Below are 11,010 nucleotides of genomic sequence, written 5' to 3' on the forward strand. Positions count from 1 at the left end.
AGTTTGTAACCTTTATCATGTCCTGTATTTTTTTCGTTGTTTGCATAACTTAGTATTGTTCAGGATTTCTTCTTTCATAATATGCATACACTCGTCTCTTTATAGTTCTAGTACTAGTTTGATAAAACTATACAAGTATATAAAGAAAATTGACTCTACCCTGTGCTACTATCAGCACAAAGAAGTTAAGCCTGTTGTTCAGCTCCTGTTGAAGTCTTTAACTTCCAGTGAAATCTGAACCCTAATTGATTTTTAAGTTGTCCTTTAAGCTTTTGCATCTGAAGCTATAGAAAACTGTAATAGTCAAATACCACTTCTGAATTTTTATATTTAAATTTTGGACTATATCAGTTTCATTTTTAAATTGTTTTTAATAAAGCTTGCTTTATTCATTAATTTTGAGGCTCACAAAACCAGTAAGATGTTCATTTACGATAAAATGTTTTTCTTCTAGCAAAGAAGCTGATTGCGACAATAAGCTCTCCCAAGTCTGCAGAACCAGAAAGTGTCAAAGAAAATGAGCCCAAGCCAAAACGAGCTAAGAGAAAGCTGTATTCAACTGACATTTCTTGCCCTCTAGATATCCCTGCTTCTTCGGTAAGTGATTACAGTTTACTGTTCTGTCCACTGTAATGTATTTCTGTAATCTTAGCTTTAAAATAAGCTAGAGGAGGGGACAGAACAAACCTGAAAGTCTGATCAAGTTACCGAAGAGGTTTGAAAGTACTGACGTATTTCTTGGTTCTACCTAACCATTCCTTTTGGTCTTTTCCTGCTGTTTTACTTAATTTTCTCAGTTTTCTCACCTGTCTTCTCTGTGTGTGACATCTGACTTACTGTATAGGCGATAACAGCAGTCATGGAGATATCTTTAAACTTGGTTTCATAGACATCTTAGCTGTGGTATGGGGAGTATTACTTTTTCCTGTACTACCACAACTGAGTCTTAATTTGTTTTTCTAGTCGTTGGTGTTCATTTAAGTGTAGTGTAAAGGGAGACTAGAAATAGAGACTGTTAAGGGATCCATAGATTTGGAATAGCATGACTGATAGATAAAGGTCCGCCTGTACAATTAACTTTGCAGGGCAAGTGAGCACCTAAGGTAATCATAGAATGTTTTGGGTTGGAAGGGACCCTTAGAAGTCATCTAGTCCAAAGTAATTTCTGATTCCATTTATGCCCAGCTGATATTTGGGTTTCTTTAGGATGTGGATATATCCATGCTTTTCTGAAGCGCAGTTTAGAAAACCTTCTGGGTGTGCTTAAATTGTGTTGCCCTGTCTAAGCCAGTCTATAAAGAGTCTTAGAGGCCAGGGCTTGATGTGTTTTTTCTGAAATTCAACTTTACGGTTTTGACAGTAACAGTAGTGCTGAGCATACTCTTGCTCTGTTGGAAGTACATCTTTGCTTTCTGTTGAATCCTTTCTTGCCTTCACTATGGTGACCATTTCCCCATAGTGAGATATCACATTGAATTTCTGTACATTGTATGAATGGATGCAGCAGAAACCAAAATGCTGTCCATAGGAGGATGAAGAACATGACAGAAATGCAGAACAAAAGAGGCTAAGAAGCTTGGAAGTGAAAGGAAAACTGAAAGACTGAATCCTGGGAAAATCAGAGAAAGCTAAAGGAATTTAAGCTAAAAACATGTTTTCTGAATACTTCCTGTTTTACAAAATGAATATTGGAGATTAGAAGAGAAAGCTTCTTTCAGATCACATTTTTCTTTGGATGTTGATATTTGTTTCAGTGAAAACAGAATTTTATATGTTCCCAGTATTTGTTGCTTATTATGATGCACAAAAACAGTCTCTGTCATGGACACCTCTGACTAAAAGATAATCAAATTTCATTCTGAAATTTGGGAAAACCATGTTGTTGGTTATGTGGGTCTAGAAGTGCATATCATTTGTCTCTGCAGAAATGCTGAGTAACTCTTGAAATGTCATCAATCTCATCTTTTTCAGGTCTTTATAGAACAAAGAGAGAAGGAAAGTGATCACCTAATCATCAAGCGACGGCTACGATCAAAACCAGCTAAATAATCTTGCAAAAGCATGTTTGTATTTCCTAGTCAGGGCATATTTCTGTTGTATTATTTCAGCTGATTGTGTATAGGAAGTAATAGATGCTTAGTCATGCTCTGAAGTCTGTATATAGATGTATAAATTGTTCTGATGGTTTCCGGTTCTGACTCCATTAAAGCTGAAATACTGTACAAGAAAGCTGGTGTCTGGAGTTTTTTTTGTTTTGTTTTGGGTTTTTCTTTTTTAAGGAAAGGTGTCTTTGGAAGCGTTCATAATTTACCCACTGTGCAGCAATGGTTTAATTTGCTTTCCTCGCGTGACCAGTATACCTACCATAAATTTGAGTGGAAAAATGAGTACTCATCAAAACTTGCATATCTTTAAATTCTTTAAAAAGGACTTTAAAATAATTCTTTGGACAAAATTCAGGAATTGGCACTATGTGGAAAAATAAGATTTTTTTTTTTGTCACTTGTGTGGTTTAAACTCTCTCCATAAAGGTAATGCGTATTTCAGTTCTGTAGATCTTCTCTTTAAGATCAGATTCTCATACTAACTCTAGTTTCCCAACTGTAAAATGGAGTTGTACCCCTATACTCTTCCATATCTTGTCCTTAGCAAAGATAGATTGATGTTTTTTTCTTTCTAACTTGAAAGTGGCAAAGTGAGCCTGATTCACAAATCATTCTGCTCTTCCATTGCTTCAACTTTTTGTCTTTATCTTCTGTCTGTGTGAATGAGAACTTAGGTTTCCTTTTCATTATCTCATGCTTGGTCTTGCTATCTTCTTTCTTCCTTCTTTTCACTCTAATAGAGAAAATGTAATATCCAGGTGATGGTCAGATAACTAAATAAAAATAAATGCAATGTCACTTAATGTCTCTCCATAGGTAGAATTTTATACTTTAAGCCCCTTTTGTCCTTCCCCAGATCTTCTCCTTTTCTGCTATCTGTGGTCCAGGTATCTGGATTGACCTCTTTCAGGGCTATAGAAGAGCACAGCAGTGAAGGTTCTTACCCTACGTAGGTGCAAGTTGCTCATTTTACAGAAGTCTCAGAGCTGGAGACAAATACACAAGATGAAGTGATATATAACAGTCTTGAACAATGGGACAGTACTTGGAATACTTATTCTTTATCTTTTTCTTAACATTTTGTCTGTTTTTTTCCATTTTTAGCAGATGTTCTCAGTCTGCTCTTCGTCTTGACCCTTAACTTGTTCTTTCTCAATAGTTTCAGTTAATTTTAGAACCCATCAGCACGTGTCTGTTTAGCTGGATTGTTCCTTCCATTGTGTAGAACCTTGCACTTGCCTGCAGTGAATTTCATATGCCATCGTCTTGCTTTGAATGACAGTTTGATTGCTTATCATTAAATCATCAAATGGCCTTATAGTTCTTATTTAACCAAAAAACATTTGCAAGGTAAATGCAGGATTGTAAGGATGCTGAATTACTTAATTGTTGCATGTTTGATTTCTTTATTGATTCAAATGTGTGGAAAGTAATAGAAATATCTTCAGCCATTAGATGACTCTGAAGTTGCTGATTGATAGTGTTTGTTCCTCCCTATCAAATATAAAATTTCACAGTTTCAAATAACTTATGCTTATTCCTGATTTTGTGGGTAAATAACAAGTGACAAAAGTTTGTTTGAATGACTCTGGTAAACTGCGATTTAGTTATCTGCCCAGCTAACTGGGAAATAGAATTTCTCGACTTACTCAAGCCACTGTGACACTCAGGAATGCTACTGTACTTCTATCTGTATTGCCATTTTTCTAAATTCTTGTATTCACTAAAGTTTTATCAGTGTTGCTGAGCTATCCGGAGGCTATATGAAAGCTAGCTTTTTCTGGAAGTCATTCGAATGGGTGTTTTCAATATAACCTGAGCATTAGAGTAGCTATATATGCATGCACAAAAATTTTGTCTATCTCATCTGTTCTAGTTGTTTGTCCCTAGGGTATCCATCCCATTGCAAGAACTGCACTGAGTTAACTTCCTTCACAGGTGTGTAGGCTTAGTTATCAAACTCTGTAGCTACAGATTTTTAATACAGAAATAAAGCATGCCGCCTCTGCTTTGGTCAAGGGATTGGGATTTTTATACTTCCTCTGGCTCTTGGAGTTTGAACCTGTTTGTTGTTAGCCTAGAAAATGGGTCATACTTTGTGTACCTTCTTTGTCTGTCAGGATTATCAGTTGTTTACTGAGCAGGAAGAACATGGGTGTGATATAAAGGGAAAAAAACCCTAATCCAAGAAAGCAGGTTTTTTGAACATAAAAATGTTCACTTTCAGTTCTTTGGAAGTAATGGGAAATACTTTTTTTCCTGGTCAAGCCTGAGGCTTGCTTGGTATTGTCCTTTCTTTCAGGTCCTCTGGAGAACAAAGCAAAAAAATGGTTTAGGACACTTCCCTTCTGCCTTCTGACTCTTCCTGACACATACTGTAGCTCATTAAAAGCTGAGCATGAATATGCTGCCTCTTTATTTTAATCTTACCATAGTGTAAGGTTCATCAATTAGCTTGTAGAGCAAAGAGAATAGTTTTAGTCCACTAATGGAGGAGAGCTCAATTCTTTGCCTAGCAAAGAATAAGATTAGACCAAATTTCCATTAAATGGTGCTTTATTTTGACACGGAGAAGATAACTGGTAATACTTAAGTCTTCTGTGTTCTCTTCAGAGCTTTCTTGGCTGTAGGAGGGTTGTACCCCAACAATGCTGTCATGCATGCATCACTGCGCATCATTGACTGAAGAGGGGAATAAGAGATTCTCTATGTGAAATTGGGTCGTGCAGTGCTGATGTCCTATGAGAACTGAAGTCCCACAAAGAAAAGCCTCCTGGGATAGCAACAGTGACTTCCACTGTTTTGGTGTTGTTCCCCCCCGCCCCAATTTGAGTAAATCTAGTTTCTGAAACTATCTGAAATTGGACAACCTAGTTCAGTATCAATCTCTTCTATGCATTGAAAACATCTGATACATAAAATGAAGTTTCCTTTTCCTAAGAGAATAAGCTTATAACTTTAATAACAGACTTCTAAGACTTGGCCTCAATTCTTTGGTGTGTTTTCTTCCCACACAAGGAATTAAACTCTTCCATAGTATGAAACTGTTCTATTTCTGGTGTAACACCTGAAGTCTGCAGAGCGCCTTGTACAGCAACACCACCGTCTTTGAGTAGTTCCTTTTGAGCATGTCCTGCTGTGAGGGATAATTCTTAGAAAATAACCTATGCTATGCTCCTGTCAAGCTGCCTCAACTTTTCCAGTGGTTAAGCTTAATATTGAAAAGACCATTCCTTGCTCAACTTCAGCTCATTTGGAGTGAACACTTTTTTTTTTTCCTCTTGCCATCCCCATGGCTCTCCAATTACAGACACAATGAAGGCTTCTGGAAGGAAAATATGAGGATGCTATTTCATATAAGTCCAGCTTTTCTCTCTGGCAAAAGAAAATGAGGAACAGAGGCACCCTTTGATCAGACAATTCATGAAGTGAGGGTATTTCTGGAGTTAAAGGTGAGAAAAAGGGAGCAGAATATTTTTGGGGTGACTTTTCAGCAATCGGATAGCTTTCTGTAGATAATGCAAGTACTTGAACGTTCTTGAAACTTGATTTGTGCTGTGAGAAGAAAAATAAAAATACTATGATAAAGCATGCCCTCTTAGGTCTCTACAAGGCCGGTTAATGCGAGTGTCTCGCCTGCGAGGGGAAAGCCCCCAGGAGGTGGCGCTGAGAGCCTGCTTGGCATCTCCAGCCTCACACCCAGGATTTCAGCTGGGAGATGCAGGGGGGGCAGACACGTTTCACCTTCGTTTGAACTAACCCACTTTTCATCCCATTTAGCTAAACTTCATAAAAAGTTCCGAACCGGGCCTTGCTGGACTATATTCTCTTGGCAAAGTCCTAGTCCTTTGGATCTTTTTTCCTGCTACAACAACACTACCTACGCACGCAAGTGGTCAGTGTATAGTCCTGTCACGTTGGAGTTTGTTTCACAGGTCAGGATTCAGAAGCAAAGTATCAGTTTATACACACGGATGTCTACTGTAACCTGCTCATCCCTTGCAGCACACTGACATTTCACAGGAGATTATCTACTTTTAACAACGAGAAAGGGTATTTCCATTGAAGACTTCATTAGGCAGAACTAGATGGCCTCCAAGGCTTAAGAAAATGTATGAGATCAGATTCATTAAGGAAGAGTTTGTTTCCAAAGTTGCTGGATTTGATATTTACAGACCTTTGTATTGATGTCAGGCTTTTTTTTTTTTTTCTTCTTAGAGATGTTGACACTAAACAAAACCAGTGTTCTGCTGTAAGGACTTAAAATGTATTTTGTGTAAGCACTATAACATTGTTTTATTTTTGAATGATCTAGGAGAATAATGAATCTTCTGAGGGGCAAGCCTTGGCTTAGTTTGGTACCTTTCCTGCTGTGCACTGAAGTGTCCGTGCGCTCTCAAATTGCTGCGGAAAGATGAGTTCTGAAACTCTTATCTGGGAACAGCGACAGATTTCCGTGGATTTTAACTGAAAAGATGGCTTTTTCAATTCATTAAATAACTAGAAGAACTGGGTAAAATGAGCTTACGCCTCTTTCAGTTCATTTCCAACTGTTCAAAGTGTGTTTGCTCTTAAAAAGGAGCCCTTTTAATCATAGATGAAACGCTAATGCGATGCATCAGCATCAATGTTGTTTCATGACAGCATGGAGGAAACAGAAGATTCTGGCTAAAAAAAACCCTGCGGATAAAGGAGAGGTGGCTTGTGTAGACAGAAAACCTGAGTACATTAAACAGCGTGTCTATTTTAGAGCTCCTTAATGTAGTGTACCTTATGAGCAGGTATACTTCTTCATCTTGGAGACTTCATATAAAATAAATAATTCTGACTGTATGTTTGGAGAAAGCAATCTAGCTATGCTTCTGTGTGCATGACTAACCAAGAAAGACTTGGATGTTCTTTCCTTGTCACCTGTGGTCAATAGCCCTTAAATAGTATCTCTGCTCTGACATGTGCTAATGCCTCAAAGCAACAGTAAAAAAGGGGTTTTACACAGGTTCTGTGCAAAATTCCAAGTACTAATCCTCCTCTCAGTGAGCTTTAAAACTTTGGGTGTAGTCCAAGGAGGCAGTTGAAATGTTCTTGGCTGGCAATTTGTCCCCGTGCAATCTCCTAGGTCCAGCAGTTCCTATGGATTCAGTTGTTTGAAGGATAGAAGCGTGGAAGGAAGCTGACATGAACGAGTACTTGAGAGTGTTTGACAGGAATGAATTGCCTTAAAAGCAGCTGGCAATAGAATGATATGGTTTTATTTTCTGAAGAAGACAGAAGCATAGTGTTTGCTGTGCAAATAAGCATTTTCCTTGCTTGTAGTCTTGTGATATCTCGGTTTGTGTTCTGGAGAGAATGATTGGTGGAAAAAAATCACAGAAATTATATGATTATATTTAATTACCTTGTTAAAAACTTGAACTTGCTCGGTGTTAGCCAGGCACATCTGCATGTGGATGCCAACGTGGAGGTTAGCACTGATCTCTGGAGGGACACAACAGCTGTGACTCCCAGGAGAGACAGGCAGCTCCGACACAAGTACCTAAACAAGGAACTTACAGAAGTAGATGCGTTTGAAATCATTGTCCTTAGCATTTTTTAACCTGTTCCACATACAACAGTTACAAGACAACACTTTGGCAAAAAAAACAGTTTTAAAAGTTTTATTTGGTGGGATGCATGCAATGTCTTACCCCACAGGGAAATATGTGTAATACATCTGTCCCATATTACTTATTTTGGTTTGGGTTTCAGGATAGGATGGGAAAGGAAAAAAAACCCAAACAACAAACAAACAGTATTAACATGGGAGGCAAAAGTACCTAGAAAAAAGGAATCCAATCAGATAAAAACTGTTATCTCTTTCCAGTGTTAATGAGACCTGGGCAAATGCTTCCAGCAGGCAGCAGAATGCCTCAGGACCAGATTGCAAAATGAAACACGATCGCTTGAAATGATCGGTGAGGCCATTGAAGCTGACTGATTAAACTGCAATCTGCAAATTACTTAGGCAAAAATTTCCATTCCAGAAATGTGCAAGTTACTGGCCACGTGACATTAGAGGCAAAGGCATCCTAGGGGGGAGAGTGAACAACTTGGAACAAGAGATGTTAGCAGAGATTTCATCTGTACCAAACATTTCATAATACACAATTACATGACAGAACCACTTTTTTTTTTTTTAATAGCATTTTAATCATGAGAACAGCCTAATTTGCTAGCTTCCACTGTATAAAAAAACCCCACGGTAGTGCAGTTAGTGTGCTGGGCTTGTGCTTTGCTGCTACAAAATTGACCTTTTCTAAAATGTCACTTAGTGTTTGGTGAGTCGCAGCCTTATTTGCGTGCATTTTCATAATGTACAACAGGCAGGGAAAAGAAGTTGCTTTTTTTTTTTTAATTGAAACATTTAACATAGCGGTTTTGCCAGTTTGACAACCTCTGACATTTAACTGCTGTGACTTAATGGGGTATCTTACAAAGCTATTGAAAACTTTTTAAGACACAGTGTTGTCAGGGGGTTCAATCTGAGCAGAGGCTTTGCGAGGTGAAGAAGGCAAGAGAGAAGTTAGCGCTACACAACTCCTTTGCAGTTCTGCACTCTCGCTACTGGAGGTGCCTGGCAAACTAGGCAGGGCCGGCTCCTTTCTCTCTGCAATGCTCCAGGATGCTACGGTCTTGTCCTCCAGAGCCAGGCCACGGGCACCACATAGCAGTCGGCTGAGGAACGGATAAACTCGCTGGCTTCACTTCTGCAAAGTCTCTGAGCTCCCTGTTGCCCAGATGTAAGTGGAATGAAGTTACCTGCACTTCCTCCCAGCTCCACCAGCCTCTCAGCATTTAACATGATGTTACTTTTCATGTTTTTAATGAATTATTGCAGCCATGTCACCGACTTCAGTGGGACTGGGATTTGATGTCTAAATACAAGAGGTGTTTGGAGGGCTCAGACTTTGCTCCACACACAGGTTCACAACCTCCTCCTCTGAAACAGGTGTTACGATTACAAATCCAAAGTGTTTCTATATTGGAAGAAAGCTTTGTGATCATCTGTGGGAGCAGATAGGTTTCAGAAGCTGCTGCAAAGCTTGACATCCTCCTTTTCTCCCACAAGAAACTCTGGCTTTATGACCCATGCCAATTTGGACATGTTTTATCCATATCTTTGTATTCAGGATTTAAGATGTTGATGAGGAAGAGACATTTGGGGAAAAGATGAAAAAGCCTGTGCCTCTGCTTCCCACAGAAGGAACACATTGCTTCTGTAATAGGGAAGTCTTTGAAAAGCGGCTTTGAAGTAACCTTAGGCTTTGAGCATAGCTAGGTGGTGAAGTGAAGGCAATGACTGAGTTCCCGAGGAAAGTGGTTTTACAGAGACATCTCTGTGCTCACAGGTATTTCGACAAGTCACTTATTCCTCTCTTGCCAGGGTGGAAACTCACTAGCCCTGATTTGATATCTTTAAATGTGAGGCTTGTGTAGGTATTTAAATATGATTAATCCCTCTTAGGAAAAAACAATGGAAACATCCCAGGAAATGCTTCACTCGGACACATTCCAGCTTCTCTCCTGTTGAAGCTTTTCCATCATTCCTTAACTGTGATGGGAGGTCAGGAGAAAGAGTCTACTCCCCAGTCACCTGTTTGTTTTCCCCTTACGAAGTGTAGTACCCAGCTTTTGGAGCACTAAGCACTCTACAGCTGCTGAGGAACAGTCATGATTTGCTTGCTTTCAGTGGTTCGATGAATTCATTCTGAAATTAGGGAAGTGATTGCTTTGTGGGAAGTCAGTGTGCAAGGTGCTCTGGGTGTCTGCCTTTCCAAGCAGTTTAGGCAGCTAAAACATTTTATCCAAATAATAAATTTCAATAAGCGTTGTTTTTCAAAGAAGGATTTCAAACAATTTGAAACAAATTCTGGAGAAATTACTTTGAGCTTAATTTATTTCATTTTTTTAAGCATATGATATCAAGGTGGGAAATGCATTAATGGCATTAATTTTCCTCTAGTGTCTATTAATAATGTTAAGATGATTAGATAGACGCTCTTATCACTAATATTGACAGTTAAACTCCTTGCTTATGAAAAAAGGCCCAGTGAAGTGCTTGCTCCTGCAGACGCTGCTTAGGCAAAGCTGGAACACCAAGTTCCCAGCAGGAAATCTCTTGGACGATCTCGCACAAAGAAAGTTTTCTCTTCCTTGTACATTAAACTTCATAAACATAGTCAGACTCGAGGGATGCAAATGAGTAATACAAAATGAAATAGCAAGCACAGTCAGTCTCTTCAACTCTCATGGTAGCTTTTCAAAGAAGAACCATGAAGTTGAATTTCATTTAAGGAGTGACTCCTGCTTGCTAATACAGTAAACATAACCAATGAAAGAGGAAATTTTCATTATACAGATATTGCCAAAAGATGAAGTACTTCATAACTTGAATATTTCAGTGTTCTGGGACATAGAAATCTATGTTCCAGTACGCGATAGAGAGATATAGATATATGCAAGTCATGTTGGATTATTTGTGATCTACAGAAATGAAGTGTTCTGCTTGACTTAAGCACATTTATAATATTCCATTCCCAAAGAATTTTGAAATTTCATTTTAATGTTAGGAAAAACACTTCGAAATCCTGTGTAAAATGACCTTTCTCTGCATTGTTTTAATGTTATAGCCATTAGGGAAAATATTTTGTTTATAGGTCAATGCTCTACAGATAAAAAGCAAGATGGACACTAACCAGTATGGTTATAGACTCCCTAACCTCTCAGCAAACAAGACAAAGTTAGGGGAAAAAAAGGACTCTATAAACATGGCGTGTTTCAATCTAGCCAAGAATGCTATGTTAAAGATTATATTTTATATCAAATGCTATCTAAATATGTCTCTTTTGAATGCCTTTTAGAAGCATTG

At 38.5% G+C, this 11,010-nt stretch overlaps 1 protein-coding gene across 2 annotated transcripts in view; it reads left to right on the forward strand.

Moving 5' to 3' along the window:
* Positions 1-2,049, forward strand: part of KIF20B (kinesin family member 20B) — a 39,040-nt gene extending 36,991 nt beyond the window's left edge. For both annotated transcript variants that reach the window (XM_035897383.1, XM_035897384.1), the window contains 2 exons: positions 455-597; positions 1,972-2,049. In XM_035897383.1, coding sequence (XP_035753276.1) covers positions 455-597; positions 1,972-2,049 — 221 coding nt within the window. The remainder of the gene's footprint in view (positions 1-454; positions 598-1,971) is intronic.
* Positions 2,050-11,010: the final 8,961 nt, after the last annotated feature.

This window comes from Egretta garzetta, unplaced genomic scaffold, assembly GCF_000687185.1.
Source record: "Egretta garzetta isolate BGI_Z169 unplaced genomic scaffold, ASM68718v1 scaffold56, whole genome shotgun sequence".
Lineage (NCBI taxonomy): Eukaryota > Metazoa > Chordata > Aves > Pelecaniformes > Ardeidae > Egretta > Egretta garzetta.